Raw genomic sequence first — 17,969 nt, 5'->3', positions numbered from 1 at the left:
TCCTAAAACAGTAGAAAAATGTGTTTACTCTTACCACTGTTCTGTTTGTGCTAAACTTTTGTAGCAGTATAAACATATATAAAATATAAAACGTACCGGTTGTGTCACCTTCGGCGTTTGCAATTCAGCAAAGCATGGCCTCCGAGATTAACTTTTAGCCTTCTCCCAGCGTTAGAGTCTCAGGTTCTCTTAAGAGGCGCTGAAAAAGGCAGATTCACTGTTTTTCTGGACAAACAGCAGTAGTAAATGTGTTGCACAATTGTGTCCATAAAATGCGATTATATTACAAATTTTGAGGAAGAACAGAGCAGCGGTAAGCGCAAAACCTTTTTTCAATCATTTTTGGAGAAAAAGCGCACGCCCCTGTATGAACTAGCAACCATGATCTATTCCGCGCGGAAAAAATTGGGAAATTGCGGGAAGCTCATTTGGCGGTAAGCACAACGCTGGCGTCTCTGTGTGCTTGGTGCTTGTTTTTGGCTTAAACTGTGTTATTTGGATGGATATATTCGCTTTGCCGCGTGAGTATAGCGGTTGTGTTGTGCTGCGTAGGCTCTGAACAGCTTGCTGCTGTGAGTGAAGGTTGAATGCCGGCTGGTCCAACACCACCATAACGAAGACGTTGGAGACGCTGCTTCACCGTGACGCCATAGATAATGGCAATCCTCCCTCAAGAAATATTGTCGTGAAAGTTGCTGCCTCATTCATTGTTACAACTATGCATAAGTTCCAGGAAGACGTCAAGGATACTGTACTCCAGCTCGTGAAGTCTCTCGAGTGCCCAATTTGGTAAGCAGCTTGAATGTTGATGTGTGAGACAACCTTGTTTAGCATTTGCGTTCGTATCATAGCACCTGAAAAGTAACGGATGCTTCTGTGATGGAAATTTAGCATTCATAGTTCTTGTTGTAGTTCGTTCGTTTGCAATTGTGGTCTTGTGATGGAAACAATTGGGTGACATTTGATAATGCTCAACTATCCTACCAGGTTTTGCAGATAGCGAGGGAGCGCAGACGCTTACCTGAACCGTACAACTAACAGAAGTCGATCTCAAATCGTTAAATTTGCTGCTCAGAATTGCATAAAACCCTTTTGCGCGCACCTCCTTAAAGAGTGTTTCGTGTTGGTCTGTCATTTTTTCCGAACGAGTGTTTGGCCTAGCTTTGTTTAGACTCATGCCTTCCGGTCATATGGAACTTGAATATTTGATATGTTGTAAGTTCTAGTTTGGTCTTGAGAGAGCAGGCTAATATTAGCAATAGCAGGTATAGAAGTTATTCAAGTAATGGCCGAATAAGCTCGTGTGCTATTCAAGCCTATGGGAATGTATTTGTCAAATCACCAGATTTGTTCTGTGTTCAACATATCTTTAAAAAAACACAATAATACTCAACCGGCTTCTTTCACTTTTACGGAACATAATGAGCAGCGCAATGCCTCGCAGGAGAGACCGATCTAACGTTAGTGCACTCGAGAACTGTGTTGCACGAACATAATGATGATGGGACGTGTACCATTAATTTTGTTACATCTTCTCCTGCATGCTTGCATGATCAAGAGGCACAGAACGCAATATTTCCAAAAATGAATGACAGATTGTGGCCTACGGGAGGAATAAAAAACACTGTACGACTGTACATGATGCTTAATAAAATTCAGGAGTAGTACGACCCTGAATTAAATTCAATTGATAGTCGGCACATATGTCCTATTTACTTCTCCCAGTCATTGCTGTTCACCATGTTGAAGGTTGTTGGTGTTGCAATTTCTGTACAACCTGATAGGCCATAAGGGTACAACACGCACAAAGACTTGTTTAACACCTTATTGCAAAATGAACTACAGGAAAACAGAATACTGTATTCGCAGCAAGAGTGTCAAGCCCAACATAGTTGCTTTGTTTGCATTACACATTTTTTTAAATTCAGTGTGCCTCTGCTGTCTCTTTATCACTCTTTCACGTAAGCATGCAGCTGGTCACCCATGCAGCAGTGTTTGCAGTATTTGAAGCTCTGAATATTGCATCTGAACAGTAAATTAACATCCAGACCGGCAGTGCACTAGTGCCCAATGCTTTGCTGCATCTCACATCTCATCCCGGCCGCAGCGGCTGGCATTTCAGTGGGGGTGAAATGCAAAAACGTTTCTGTACCTTGCATTGGGCTAACATTAAAGAAACCCAAGCAGTCAAAATTGTTCTGGCGTCCCCCATTACAGCGAGCCTCATAATAAGATCATGGTTTTGACACGCAAAAACCTAGAATTTATTATAATTTTTTTCTTGCATCTCAACTGTCGACTGTTTTATGTCCCACTGGTGGCACTACTGGAACTCCATTAGTGCGTTTTAGGGAACCACAGGGAAGAAATGCATAGTCTGAAAACGCTTGCGGCAGGCACTACTGATAAGACTGACAGAAAACAATGTTTGAAGTTGAATAGAAAGCAAACAAACTATTTATAACCCACTCATGTAAGCTTGTTATTGTTGCCTGGTGGTTAGATTGAATTATTTGAAACAGTCGTAGCTGTGAGTCACACTTAATGAAGCTTGTAATTTTAATCTAATGCATGGGTCGAATCTTTGATAATACAGCCTCTTTTCAAGCACTTGCACTTTATTTTTCAGTTATTGCGCAGCCTTGTGTATTATCGAAAGTTACGAGGCAGAGTCAGCGAATGTGGGTGTGGGGGAACCCCTTGTGGCCTTCATACATCTCCACTTTGCTTTCAATTTCGTGAGCTGCACTAAGATCAGCAATGATCTGAGCACGGTAATTGTACGACCTGTGTCAGCTTCTGCAAATTGGCCGCTTTCAGCTGTGGCATGCGGCGCTCAGTGTAGGCGCCACTAATAGACGATGCCACTTAGGTGTGCTATTGCAGTTCTTGAAAAAATAAATAAAAAAGAAACAGCTGGGAAGACAAACATAATAAATGAAAGCTTATACACATGACTCTATAAAAAGTAAATGGGACCAGTGCTTCGTAGTGCAAGAGTCCGGAAAATATGACAAACAAGAGCATATCAATGAAGTTCCACTGTGCTTGCCGATGTGCTTCTCGCCTTGTACAGTGTGACACTGCAATATAGTACAGTGCGATGGCAATAGCATCAGTGAAACAGGTGAAGGAGGAAAGAGTAATGATGTCAATAATGTAACCATGTTTCAAAAGTACAGGGCGTCTTCAATCACAGTAGCATCATGTATTGGGCTAATCTAGCTATTTGCGGTGAAGGAAGCTTAACTGCAGGATTATTGCTTGAATTTTTATAATTGCAAGCTCAGCATTGTACTGTTATAAGGATAAAAGGAGTCACATGCCTCAGTGTCATCTATAATGTTGCCTCTTGAATGTTTCTTTCAACAAACGTCCTCTTCGACGCAAAGTAGAGGGTCAAATGGATCTGGGTAGGTTAATAAGTTTTGACCCGGTTAGTGTTCCCAGCAACATTTAACATGCTACCTGTCAGGCAGGTGTTGGTCCAACCCTTTATTATATAAAATACTAATTCTTAATTTTTCTCTGAACCTAGCCACCTGGGCCAGTAGGGAGGTTATATGCAGTGAAAGCTGTACTTTTGGGGCTTCAGTGATGCAAATGTGTCAGTGACACAGACTGTTTAAAATTACTTCTTGCTTATCCCACTTGAAGCTGCTGTTTTGTGCCTCCGTGTCATGGTCTTGCTAATATATTAGCCACAAGAATGGATAACATGCCTTGAAAGCTTTGAAGGTGCATTTTGTTCATTAAAGTTAATGTCTCATTGCTATATTGATATCTCACCTGTAGCCTTAGCTGGTAGGTATAGAGGCAAACCTGCTCAGTAAAGCTTGTTATTGCTGCCGAGCGGCTAGAGGGTGGTCATACTTCTTTCTACAGCTTTTTTTTTTTTTCCAAGTGGATAGGCAACTGACATGGTTTTATGTACAAGTACTATGCATGTCACATATGTATTTGTTTTGTAAATTTGAGTAACTCTTTTACCAAAGAGTAAGATCTTGGTTATTTGGCATTAAACTTCGCACCATAAAAATTTATCATTTAGTTGAAATATCATTCACGAATCGACCTTGCAAAACAGCCCTAATGCTTTGTTTTGCTTCCCAAAATACCTGATTTTGTTACCTTTTTGCAGCCTGGAAATTCTGCGGGATCCATTGTCGACGAGCTGTCATCATCGATTCTGCAGGTGTGTGTTGCAAAAAAGTGTTTCCAGAGTAAAGTAAGAATGTTGTAACATGGCTGGCTTTATTTTTTTTAGGTTATGTCTGGAAAAAGCCCTCCAGGACAACTACAAGATTCCATGTCCCCTTTGCAAAGCTGTGGTCACAAAAAGGTGCGTGCAAGGCATTCTTTGTATTTACTGTGTATTCACTTGACAGTGTTCTAGCAGCTATACACACACATAGGTCTGATCATGTGATGCTTGCAGAGGGCCTAAAAATGGTCAAGCAAAACAATGAGGCAGAAGGCTTTGCGAAACCAAGGAAGCTACACAGTCTTAAACAGATCAGGGGCATGAAAAAAAGGCCAAACCACATTATGTCAAGAAAAACTAAGCATCAAAGTGGATAATATTGAAGGAATAGAAACCGGAACATTATGAGGCTCGTCAAAGGCATTTTGTGGAGCTAAATAATCATTATGGTCGCCTTCAGTTAACTAGAACACAGAATTGTCATGGGTTTCAGGAATAAAGGGACGTTCGTTGTTTGTTGGCAGCGTAAGAGCAGGCAAGTCCAAACAGTTCTATTTGTAAAGGAAATGAGCTTCATAGCTATATTATTAGTTATTGCATCTATATGGTTAAAATTTTCATAGGTAAAATTTAGGCATGAAAATCTGCGCGAACTTTTTTGATGAGAGCGAACACTGAGCTGGCGAACACTGAGTGCAGCTCAGTGTTCGAGCAGGGGCGAGAGTGAAGAGGCGCGAGGAGGAAAGTGGAGAGGAGGGTGCGGCAGAACCATGAGGTGAAAAGTGTGAGAAAAAAAACAGTGGCGCGACGTGGCTGCGAGATGGCGCCAGAGTAGTGCGTGTCGTCCACAAGCACGCTTGACAAAAATGCCCAAGCACTGCTCTTCTGGGAGGTCTGTCAGTGGTGGCTCCTGGGAAGTGCGCCCATGCAGCACCCACGCGCTGGCTCTTGTGATCTTCAGATTAGCAGGCATTGGCAAGAGGCAGTCGTGCCACACTTCACTCTGTTTGCAACGTGCCGCACGAGACCGATTGTCCGCGCCACGTATAGAACTGCGCTCAACCTTCGCATTAGGGAGTATCATAATCGTCGGTTAAATTTTTTTCTTCGCTGTTTTGCCAAGTATCAATAAGTATGTAAAGTTAGCTCAAATAAATCGTCACTTCTCTAAAAGAAAGGCTTATGATGATCCAACACACTTTGGGCAGGCTTTTCTAAAATTTCTACACTAATATTTTCATACCTAAATTACCTTGGCTTTTTGTTGAAAACGTTCGACACATGCCATTCATCCCGTTTCAAGCGTTCATTTCAGCAATGTTCTAATAAACCTCTAGTGTTGTCATGGCATTGCTTAATAGCAGTGAGAAAAAATAGCTGCGGTCTAATTACCTTTGGTTAGTTTTTGCTGGTAGGTAGCTGATGCTTTCCTTTAGCTGCATGCACACTGAGAAGGTTACTAGAAATGCAAAAGTGTTGAATTGTAAAATGTTCTCGGCACTATTCACCATTGCTGAAATAAATACTTGACCAATGCTCTAAAACACTTAGCCAGCATGCAGAAACTACATAAGTGTTTTAGTATTACTGCAGATTTATAAATTTGTGACCATGGCAGCAAAGTTGTCTCAGACATTGTTAATGAACAATTCTCATCACTTAACATCATCACAATTCTCAACTGGGGTAGCTCAATGGCTATGGCGTTGCACTGCTCGGCAGAAGATCACAGTGGCTGTGTTTGGAGGAGGCGGAATGTAAAAATACTCATGTGCCATGCGTTGGGTGCACGTTAAAGAACTCCACATGGTCAGAACTAATCCAGAGTCCCCCACTACGGTGTGCCTCATAATGGTATCGTGGTTCTGGTACGCAAGGCTTCAGAGTTTAATTAATTTAATTGATTCATTAATTTATTTGTTATTACCCTCAAGGTAAAGGAATTCATTACAGAGGGGAGTGGTTTTACAATTCAGCAATTTTTACAATTTATAACAGCAGCAAAAACAGCAACCTTATAACAGCATTTAAAGCATGACAGAAAAGAGAACACAAAATAAGGCTAGGTCATTAGTCTTACAAATTATGAATGGTAGAGTGAAACGGAAACATCACTAATTGTGGCAACGGTAGAGGGAAGCCTGTTCCAGTCACAGCATGCACTGGGATTAAATGAATCGGGAAAGGTTTTGGTTTAACGTGTTACAATGCCTACATTGTTTTTTATTTCTGCGAGCAAGTGGTGAGGATATGTATGGAGGTGCAAGTGATGCAAATAATACATTGTGCAAGTTATGAAGATTCTGTTCTGTGCATGCAAGTGAATAGAATGCTATTCACAACAAATTCAGTTCTATTTTATGAACAGAATGCATTTATACTCGTACACTTAAGTGTGCCAGTGAATAGCACTTTTCATTAAGGGTCAGCCACAGGGTGCGGAAGACTTATCAGCGCTGTCATTTGCATCATGTACAGTATTCTGTGTGCACCAAAAGGAATTGAGTCATACGGTAGCTTTGAAAGTGCTTCGCTGCACAATCTATTAAAATTTATGGGACATGTTGTGTCTCAAATTAAATCGGCATACGGGCACCGCAGTTACTTATGCATGCGTGGTGCCTTGCTTTTCTCACTACTTATCAGATTACAGCGCACCTAAACTGGGGAACCACGTTTTGTTAAGTGTTGGTGTGCATTACCCCCTTGTCACTGCTTTGTTGCATAAGCCTCATAAGTATTTATTGAAGTTGTTAACTTTTGGTAATCCTAAGTAGCTGTGAGCGTACCACGCCGGTCTGTGTGTAATGGACAGTAGACATCAAACTGAATTTATCTAATCATACCATTGGGCACTGGCAAACGCTTGGTTTTTTGGCGATCTCATCTCGTGCACCATCAAGGTGCAATGCTTGCAGTGCTGCTGCGGGCGTTCCTTATCACACCAGTGTTGTGAGACAGCCGGTGTCCACCAGGGCGCTGTGCTTGTATGCAACGCTAAACCTTGCTATTGCTCTTTTAGTGTTTTGCCCTTCAGGCAAAACTGCCAGTTTTTTTTATCCCACCTTTGTTCTGCAAACTTTTGTTCTCTTTTGTACACATAAAGAAATAATAGCTAGTTTTTGCCTGCTTTCCTTTTCTTCTTTGTTATCATGCGTGAATTATTGCAAGTTTCTTATGCAGCTATGCCTCAACCTTGCTGTTGCAGGAGTCTCACTCAGAGTGACCTCATAGTCAAGCTCGTTGATAAGGTGAAGCAACTGGTACGTGCCGTGAAGAACGATGCAGGTGTGGAAGGTGAGAGTTGGACGCTACTGCTTATAGTTAAAGGGGAAGTAAAAAATCTTTTCTTGAAACCTGAAAAACACGCCGGGATGCCAACGGATTTAAGTGAATATATTTATGAAGAAATTTTTTAAAAGAACCTAATATGAATGATGGTGTATTGAGTGCAATACTTATTTTTCGCATTCCCCCTCGGCTCATCGGTTCTTGGGCAAGGCAGAAGTGATGCAGTGCCCTGCCTACTGCTCCTTTGCTTTTTTTCATGGTGTACTTATGGCACACTTTCAAGGTTGCGTCTGACTAATGGCGTTTTTCACTGGTCGATCTGGAGCGGCCGCCGAAATCCTGGAGCGAGTGCTCGCAATTCACCAACCCTAATCTGCCAGTGGAGAGCAAAAATGCTCCGCGCTGGATTGTACTGGAAGTCTGCGCACAGGCGTCACAAAAATCGACTTCCGCTCTGCATGTTTCCATGGCCCCCAGCGAGCTGAAGTGACGTATGCTTCTTGTCCTATTTCCTCCTGAATCCGTGCCTCGGCAGCGGAGCAAGTGAGAGCGATCCAGCGCGGGAGCAAGTTGATCCGAAACGACCAGTGGAAAGGGCAAACCCGCTCCAGCTCGACCACTGAAATTCGGATTCGCAGCCGTGGAGCAAAAAATCCTGCTCCAGATTGACCAGTGAAAAACGCCATAAAGAGAAATGATAGGGCAGATAGGATACACGAACAACCACCACTTCCCTGTTTTCTATATCTGTTAGACGTGCACATGCATCTGCAATAGTAATTCATGGCTATGAACAATCGCCCAATGGCTGCCATCTAAGGGCTGTCACGCTGGTTGTAATATCATGACTGATTTAACATGGCAGAAAAAGAGCGGGAGCCTTGGAAAGTCACAGGAGAGAGCAAGTAATCTATTTATGCGAGATTGTATGCTTTCCGCTGTATGCAGTGGCAAAATAATATTTAGCTCACGTGCTCACTGCAGCATTGTTTACAGATTGGCAATGTTTTCTTACTATGTTCAAAAAGTGTTTCAGGTTCTGCTGCCAACTGTCCTGTAATGGCCAAAGAGCAAAATTCTCATTTATAACCAATTTAGCCAAAGGGAGATTTTGTTACTGTAAATTGTTAACTTTTTCTTCAAACTAAGTTTCGCCTTTAACACTAGGCAGTTCAACGTGCTATGGTGAGTCCCACAGAGCGCTGTAAAATATTGTATATATGCAGCCCTCTGCCTGTGTGTTGGGTCAACTTGTGATAACTTGAACTCAGATTATTATAAATTCAGGTTAATGCGACATCTCAAAAGTTTAGTTGGCTCTCTGCACCTGCGGAGTTAACCCTAATTTCTTATTGGAGAGTTTTGGAATAGGGGCCCGAAAGAAATAGCATCAAAGCCACTGCGCATACGTGCGACGCAAAGTGCGTTTGGGTTTTGCGTCAGGTACGCTATTTCACTGATTTAGCGGGAGCCCCAAAAGCTGCCCCAAAAGCTGCCCCAAAAGCTGCCCCAAAAGCTGCCCCAAAAGCTGCCCCAAAAGCTTTGCGCCAACAAACATGGCAACACCCATCGAAGTGACAGCTCTAACCGAGCACCAAACTGCGCTCGATTCGTGGTAACGCGTGAAGTTCGTAAGCTAGGATAAGTGACTGCGGTTATCGCTTTCTCTTAACTAACGTGTGTAATGAAGATTGATTCATCAGACGCCGCTGATTCCGAATTCGATTGTCGATTTCATGGCTTGTAGGCCTAACACGGATTAACTTGGCCTGTGAAGGCACGTAAAGTCGGTTACTCAAGACTAAGTGCAACAAGTTGCTTGCTGCTAATAGAATAACTTCTAAATTGTAATTAAATCTGAAAACAGAAAAGTTTAAAATTACTTTTCTTATCATAAAATGGTATATTTTATTTTGATATTTATAACAGCTTTTCCTTGATGCCGTAGTGGCGCTGCAAGCGCAACACGCTATCTGCAAACGCAAAGCCATATTCTAAAACTCTTCACTCCTGCATTCCCCAACGCTAACGCTATAGACCTCTTTGGGGTCCGAACTTTAGGGTCCCCTATTCTAAAACTCTCTATTATGTCTTCCATGTCCAATGTCCTGTTCCAGGAAGCAAGTCAGTCAGTATGGTGTGAAGGGAAAGGGAAGAAGGCCAGTTAAAACATTTTTGACCATTCTTGTGTCACTTAAAAAAGGGAGCAGGTATCGTCTCGTTGGGTACCAGTTGTTCAATAAATGTAATTCCTTTCATGCGATTTGCACTGGAGTTTTAAATAATACTTTTGAAAAAATATAGCGGGCCGTGAACCCACTGTGCTATTCTTTTTTGCATCTTCAGTGACATCACCAAAGGGCCAGCTAGAATTGGCGGACACATCGCTGGAGCAGCGTTCAGTCAATTCATCTGTCCAAAAAGCGGTGACATCGTGCAAGAGTTCTCTGACTTTTGTGAGTTTCCCTTTGGTTCAGTTCCCCAGCTGTGTGTATGGCATGCATGAAACTTATGTTTTGCAAATAGAGTGGACTCCGCATGAGATGACGTTACTAAGCTGTAAGCATATTTACAGGTACTGACCATTTTCGCTGGCACTCAGTAGCTCCACTTCATAGTTTGTTATTCATTTCACAAAATCATTGTTCTTGAGAATGAAACTTTAAAGTTTAGTCTTCAAAACTTGGATTTGTTAAAAGAGGCATTTAAAGCTCTCTTGCCACGGTGTGACGATATGCAGTTTCACATCTGGTCAGGGGTTAAATTCTCGGCCTTGGCAGCTGCATTTCAGTGGGGGTGGAATGCAAAAACACTTGTGGGCTTAGCTTTATGATTTAGATGGTACTTAGATGTGCATAAATTTATAACCCCAGGTGGTTGAAATGATTCGAAACCCCCAACTATGGCATCTCTCACAACTCATGGGTTGGTTTATAAGTCAAAGGCCCATAATTCGATTCGATTAGAAAAGTTTGTCTTGCTTTTTCTTTTTTCTCCAGTATTGGCAGTATTGTATGTCGAGGGAAATTGTCCATGGCATGACATGCTGTTTCAGTGTTTAAGATCTTTTGTATTCATGTACTGTGTGGCAGGCACTTTTTCATTTTCTGCTTGTTGCTGTGAATATGAACTTCAGTATTGGTAGTATTGTATGTTGGGGGAAATTGTCCATGGCAGGCAAGTGCATGCTGTTTCAATGTTTAAAGGGACACTAAAGGCAAATATTATTTCAACATGGACTGTTAAAGTACCATACCAGAAACCTTGAAACGCTTGTTTCGTGCCAAGAAAAGAGTTATTTTAAGAGAAAATTGCGTCTGAAGCGTCCACATACCTGTAGTGCAATTCAAATCGCCCGCCCGAGTGAGGAATGGTAACATCATGGCCATATAGTGGGCCTCTCCGATTATACGTGCCTGACAGTCCCGGACTGCCCGAGGCAGTGTTTTCAGCCGATGAGCGTTGCGTGTGCAGCTTCTCGGACAGTCCGGGACTGTCAGAGACGGATAATCGAAGAGGCCCAGTGACGTTGTGCCGCCGGTGAGTAAAACGGCGTCTGCAGACGGCGCTATGGCTTTTTTTTAGGAAAGCGCAAACGTGCGGCCAGAAACAGAGCCAAGATAGAGCCGACGGCAGTGCGAAAGCGGAAGGTAAAGCGCGCGCCGAATTGTGAACACGGTGATCGTCGACGCTCGTCACAATGGACCAACTTGTTGACGACCCTGACAACGACACATTGGCTCGCGATGCTGGGCTCGATTTTAGCGACTTAAGCTCCGATGAGCGTTACATGCAGCTGAGGGCTCGCGCTGCCGCCGTCGTTGCCTATTATGACGGGGGCCTCGACACCGGCTCTACCGAGCGCGAAAGCAGCGAGGACGTCGGACGACGAAGCTGGTCACCGTCTGGACGTGCCGTTGCGACTCTCAAGCTGCTAGCAAATTCAAGTGCGAGTTTAGCGAGCCAGCAACACCAGCGCAGTACTACACAATAACGAAACTTCTGAAACTCGAAAGCGAGCGCGACGCAGAGTCGAGCGAAAACGAAGTCTTTTGACCGCCCGCATCGTTATCAAGTGTAACACCAAAAACGTAATTTTTCTAAGAATCTAATAGAAATAGACAAGTAGCATTTTCTTCGGTCTTATAATCGAACGAAATAATCTTTTTAATATGAGTGGTTGAGTAATAGTGACATATTTTTTTTAGGAGTGCCTTCGTGATCGGGTAAGTACCGGAATGTCCCTGGGGAGTCTCTCATCGTGTCCTGCATTTACCTCAATTTCTCGATTACTAAAGCTCTGTTCGCGATTATGTTGACGCCCTAGACATTCTAGAGCATTGCTCTATCACTTTAGCTTGACTTTTTATTTTAGTGTCCTTTAGTGTCCCTTTAAGATCTTTTGTATTCATGTACTGCGTGACAGACACTTTTTCATTTTCTACTTGTTGCTGTGAATATGAAGTGTCAGTCTGAATATGAAGTGTCAGGAGTGCTGACACATTTTCAACTTTTTTTTCTTGTCTTCTTTCTATAATAAATTATAGTGCAATATCTCTAAACCCTAGTAAAAATGCTGGCAAGCTTGAGAGCACCGTCAATAATATAATACTTGTTTCTAAATCCAGTTTAGGTTTTGGTACCCAAGACTTGGATGCGTCATGATGTCAGGATAAATTGGCTGTCTCTGTTCTTGCGATCAATATGGTTGACAAGCGTGAGCGCAGCCAAAATGTGCAGCGCGCTCTTCCTTATTCTTTTGTGAGCAGTGTCATCATACCTAGACTTATTGATTCACAATGTCAGCAAATTTTGCGGTTTGTCATGACATCACGATAATGTCGAAAGCACCGGGTCTGGTGCTTCGAGACCAACTTTAGTGCCGATTTTAAATACTTTATAAGTGTTTCCCAATATTTGTATTTGCTGAGTGTCATCTCATCAATGATAAATGTGTGATGCAGTTTCTACAACTTCTTTGGAATAAGGCAACATTCTCTGTCAGTTTCAAAATACTACGGTCACTTGTCTTCTTCCATCAGGTCTCACGTCCAAAGACCAAAAGGGCATTTGTCGTGCATACTGGTAAGTTCTTTTTTTCCCACATTTTGATTGTATATACAGAACTTCAATATAGTGAACACGGATGTAACGAATGATCAAACATAACAAAGTAAATGCACTAGAACCTCATTCAAATGTATTATAAAAAAAAGTCAGAGGAAAACCAGGAAAACGTACGATCCGAAGTCACTAAAAAATTTGGTAGACTCAATGACATTTACGTAAAGTAAAGCATTGCATGAATCATTGCAGCACGAGATGTTGATGTGCGCTGTGCTGGTGGGGGCCCAAGTGGCCCGAGACGCACGTTGTCGTGTTTGCGGCTTCGGCAAGCTTACGTTTACATTCCTCGAATTCGGTGTGCGTCAGCAGGTTCTTTGGCCAGGGAATTTTTGTGTAAGTTTGGAAATGCTCATTCGGCGCGAATCATTGCGGCATGAGACGCTGACTCACGTCGAGCTGGTGAGGCCTGACCGGACTGACATGTGCATTGTGATTTTTCTACTGCGTGGCGTTTCCAAAATGAAATCAAGTGGGTGTGCTTAGCCAGAATACGTTGCCGCTTGAGCGAAACAGGATGCTCACTTTGTGCAGTCTGCAGCAGGGAACGGCGGCTTATTTGGATTATCACCTATTAAAAGCGTGCAGTACGCTTCCAACAGCACTAAGCCTCACATGCTCTGACACAGATAGGTGAAAGTGCTTATCATAATAGGGTGTAAATTTTAAGTAATTGAATTTCTGAAAGTAAAATGCCTTAGAAAATTGGTACAGTACGACTTATACCCCTGTCAAGCGGGCAAGTTAAGTGCACTTACGGGGAGTGCACTTCGGGACCTTGAGTGACACTTAGGGAAACAGAGCGCACTCACAGTAAAAGAAAAGGCGACAGACTACGAGCGCGTTTTGTGAAGATGTAGATTAAAAAGAAAAGTGCTTCTAAAAAGTGATTGCTTTACGTCGTATTATAATGAAAACAAACTTAATCTATGTTTTTTCAACAAAAAACGAAAAGATATTTTATTATAAGAGTGTGGCAAGTCAATGCTGGCCAAAAAAAATGCCTAGCCAATCCAGAACGACATAGCGGCTTGAAACGAGGCGGCATTTGATCCTGCTAGAACAGAATATGAGCGCGTTTTAGGCTATTATTGTGCGCAAGAGCTTTTCAACCACTAAAATGAACTTCTGTGTCCTTTTTTTATGCATTATAATTTGTACCATTGAAACCGCTGGCGGCGAGGCTAGGCACTTGGCCAGCAAAGTGCGTTCCGTGAACGCACTTCGATCGGAGTACACTCTTCTGCGAGTGACACTCCGCTTGCTATGTTTAGATTTGGCAAAGTGCACTTAAACCAAGTGACACTTTCCGTAAGTGCACTTAACTTGCCCGCTTGACAGGAGTATTACACACAACCTACAGACATGATGGCATCAGATTGTAATTCAAATATACGAGAAAACATGAATCTGTTATGCGGGAACTCAAACACAAACCCCTTGTCCAGCTGCCATTTTTTTGGGCTGAGCACACCACCAGAAATTCCGGCCAACTAAAAAAAAGTTGAGATCTCTTTGGCAGCAGGATGACATGTGACGTGGACCTCGACAGGCTCCTTGCATCAGACCGCATGTACTGTTTGGTACGTTAGTTCAACTCAGCCTAATTATGTTTTTCAGTTAGTTCAATCCCAACCGAACGTGCTGGCTGGCCGCCCATGCATATTCATTTGCCTGAACTTTAGCTTTTTGAGGAAATCGGCCTTCTCTGGGTAATTCAAACTGTACTTGTCATCACACATGTGCCATATCCTAATGATGACCCCCCACTAGGAAGACTTTCAAGCACTATGATTGATTGATTTCACTATGATTGATTGATTGCAGTATTTGCCCGATTCTAATGCGAGCCTGTTCTTTTTTTTTGTAATTTAAACAAGAAATTTGGTCTGAAAATTGCCTTGTGCAGTGCAACCAAATATGAAACCAGCCAGAAACATGTTTGCAACAATCTACCGTCTGAGCCTACTGAGGCAGCATTAGTATCTCCATTGCTGTCACAAGATAGTGACAGAAGTAATTCTCCCGCAGCATGTTCCTTGCGCCAATAAAATTCATAAACTATCATCATCATCATCATCGTGGCATGTCGATGACACACCATTTTCAGTCTTCAACTACGAAAGCTCATCCAAAAGCCAAGACATTTTACATGCTAAGCTAGTTGCAACAAGTTGCTACACGTTTTTGGCATTCCGGGGAAATGCAAGCATCACATGATGAGCTAGTAAAGTAGCAAACAGGCATCACCTGTTTGGTGCCATTATGATAATGCCACGCCGCACGCAGATGCCGATACTACCGATACGACACAGGTCAAAATGGCGATGTCACTCGTGTACTTCAGTTGGCTACTGGTGCGGCTAGCAGCTGCAGCGATACTGACTTTTCGAGATTGTGCTAGCTATTCACCATATTTAATAATTTCAGTTAAACACTGGCACGCTTTTTTAAAATCCTCGAATCTAAGCCGACCGTGGAGTTTTCTATATGATTATTTGAAAAAAAAAAGTATCGTCCTAGATTTGAATAAATACGGTAAGTTTTCTACTTTGAAAGCATAGAAAGTGGGTGCATGTTCGATTCAAAGGCATGTTAGAATCGCGCAAATACTGCCAAATGAATCATTTGTGTGTTTTGGTGTCTTTTCTGCCTTTTGTTTAACTTGACCCACCAGATAATTTGGTCAGTTTTGTTGTTCTGGTCAAAATCACATTATTGGAAGTTCACTGTATCTTTTTGAGTACGGTGAAATGGCAAAAGATGGGCCAAAGTGAGGCGAGATGGACGGGACACTTCGCCTCACTTTGTCCCATCTTTTGCACTTCACCATACTCAAATGTGCACCACCAACTGGCCCGAAATTCCACTCTTTTGACTGTATCTGCTTGCAGCTGCATGCTGATCCCAGTCATAGATCTCTGGTAAATTTGCTTTCACTGGCCTTTTTCAGTTAGAATCGAATTCTGTAAAATAAAATGATGCATGCCTTATTTGGTCTCTTTCGGTTAAAACTGAAAATCCTAAGCTCTGTAAGGATAAGCCTGCGAACCTTACTCAGGTAAGCAACCAAAAGCAGTCAAATGAAATTGGCTCACATGGGAAATTTTTAAAGGATCTGAATCTTGGCTTGTTGAAACTGTTAGCGATACGGAATGTTTCCCCAAAAACTATATTTGTTACCGGAAGGACTGAAACTGTCGTGGAGAAGGCGTTATACTAATCGACGAGGTGACTTACTCTAGGGTGCTTGAAATAAACGTTGGCCACAGTGAGGCAGTCTGGGCTATCATTAGGCTTGAAAACGTCAAAACTGTTTCTTTGTATTCGTTTTACAGTAAAACCTCGTTAATTCGGATTTCACGAGACCGAAAGATATGTCCGAATTAACCGAATAACAAATTATCGAGGGTATCCAGAAAACAATGAGCAAATGCTGACTACAAAACAAGCTTTTATTTAGTGAATGAACGAGCAAATCCTGTTGCTATTTTGCACAAAAGCAGAGTGGAAGCTGCAATTTTCGTGATCTCGTTACTCATTGGCTCTCGCAGTGGCGATCGAGGCCTTGCGACTTCGCAGCACGGCCACGGTGCTTGCCTTCGTTTGCGACACACTTTGCACTGCCGCGCAATCATCCCAATTATCTTTTTGCCAGTGAGGTGATTGCCAACAGATCAGACGCCCATCGCGATGTAGCCGGTGCTCCTCATACTCGACAGCTTTGCACCGAGCAAAAACGAAACAACTGTTGCGGAGAAAACCGTGGCCGCTATCGACGCGATTATGGACGGCGACTACGGTGCTGAAGACCTACGGCCAATGCACACACCGAGTCAGAACGGAACTGCCGTTCGCTGCAACAACTGCGGACAACACCGCGGTTGCTATCGATATGATCATGGATGGCGACTATGCAGTTTTTAGGCACACGGCCGACACACGTACTGAGTCAAAACGAAACTGTTTGCTGCAACCACTGCGAAAGAAACAGCGGCTGCTATCGACGTGATCATGGAATGACGACTATGCAGTTATGAAAGCCTGCGGGAAACGCGGTGTTATGCGCGGCGGTAATGCAGGAATAAAGGTTTTAAAGACACAAATAGGCACGAAGGGTTCCGGCGTTGCTGTCATTCACGTACTATTTTCGCTACGACTATGGCGATGCGGACGCCGCCCCTTCGTTTTGGCTGGACGCTAGTGCCATTTTTGCTCTTTTGCGTCGCATGTTTGCGGTGCTTCTCACTCGCCGAGCTTCGAAAGTTGTCCGAATTAACCGACGTGCGGCTAATATGTCCGAATTAACAAGAGTTTGATTGCACTGAACAATGCATACGCCGGCCGGAGCCAGAGGACGAGTCCGAATTATCCGATTTTCCAAATTAACGAGGGTTAAATTAACGAGGTTTTACTGTACCGCCTACCGAGTAGCCCAGCTAGTATTTTGCATGAGCTGAGTGATGCAATTGAGACTGTGCAAACAGACTACATAATAATAGGTGGCGATATTGACCTTCCAGAGGTTAATTGGGTACACCAGGGCCCTAGTTCGAGTGTTCAGAGTGCGTTAACCAGCACAATTATGGCAATATACTGCTCTTAAGCGCTGACACAAATGGTTCTGCAGCCTACACGTGGCACTAATATTTGAGATCTGTTATTCACAAACGCTGCCACGGCTGCGAAGTCTCCTGTATTACTCCCAGGCATTAGTGGTCATGATTTTGTTCCTTGCGAGGTAAATCTGCAGTACGAAAAAATTGCAAATTGTGCTCGGCGGCGGAATTATAGCTATTAGAAAGTGCATTCAAATGATATAGCGCTCTCCTTAGATGCATATTACGATGTCTTTGAAACTTTAGCGGAAACCGAGAATGTGCACACATTGTGGAGCGTATTCAAAAATAAAATTCTCGAGTTATGCGACCGATATGTGCCATCTTGAATAATGACGGCGCAACGCAGCAGATCTAAGCCGTGGTGTACAATGAAGTGCGCAGAATCGCCACAAGAAGAGCGACTGCTTACGCTGCATACGAGAAAGCGCCTTCGTTACACTTGAGCAAAAAACTTAAGCAAATAACTAAACACATGAGAAGTGTTTCGAAGATAAAACAAATTCTTTGAGTCTTTTCATTCAACGATACAGAGGTGCCCAAAACAACTCTGGCAGCTTATCAAATTGAATGGCAAAGATGCAGTATCGATCCCACCACTTAACAATGATGGTAACTTGATCCACAATGACATTGCAAAAACAAAACTCTTCAATGAATACTTACAGGGTGTCTACCAACCGGGAAAACCGGGAAAACAGGGAATTCTCAGGGATTTTGAATATTCTGGA

General features: G+C 42.9%; 1 protein-coding gene across 1 annotated transcript in view; it reads left to right on the top strand.

The window, feature by feature from the left end:
* The first annotated feature begins 405 nt into the window (after positions 1-405).
* LOC119441873 (uncharacterized) overlaps positions 406-17,969 on the top strand; it is a 47,995-nt gene continuing 30,431 nt past the window's right edge. Inside the window, exons 1-6 of the mRNA XM_049661680.1 lie at positions 406-789; positions 4,142-4,195; positions 4,268-4,342; positions 7,413-7,501; positions 9,842-9,951; positions 12,538-12,580. Coding sequence (XP_049517637.1) covers positions 719-789; positions 4,142-4,195; positions 4,268-4,342; positions 7,413-7,501; positions 9,842-9,951; positions 12,538-12,580 — 442 coding nt within the window. The 5' untranslated portion in view covers positions 406-718. The remainder of the gene's footprint in view (positions 790-4,141; positions 4,196-4,267; positions 4,343-7,412; positions 7,502-9,841; positions 9,952-12,537; positions 12,581-17,969) is intronic.

Source organism: Dermacentor silvarum, chromosome 2, assembly GCF_013339745.2.
Source record: "Dermacentor silvarum isolate Dsil-2018 chromosome 2, BIME_Dsil_1.4, whole genome shotgun sequence".
NCBI lineage: Eukaryota > Metazoa > Arthropoda > Arachnida > Ixodida > Ixodidae > Dermacentor > Dermacentor silvarum.
The sequence above is the reverse complement of the archived record's forward strand: the minus strand, read 5'-3'. Positions and strand labels throughout refer to the sequence as shown.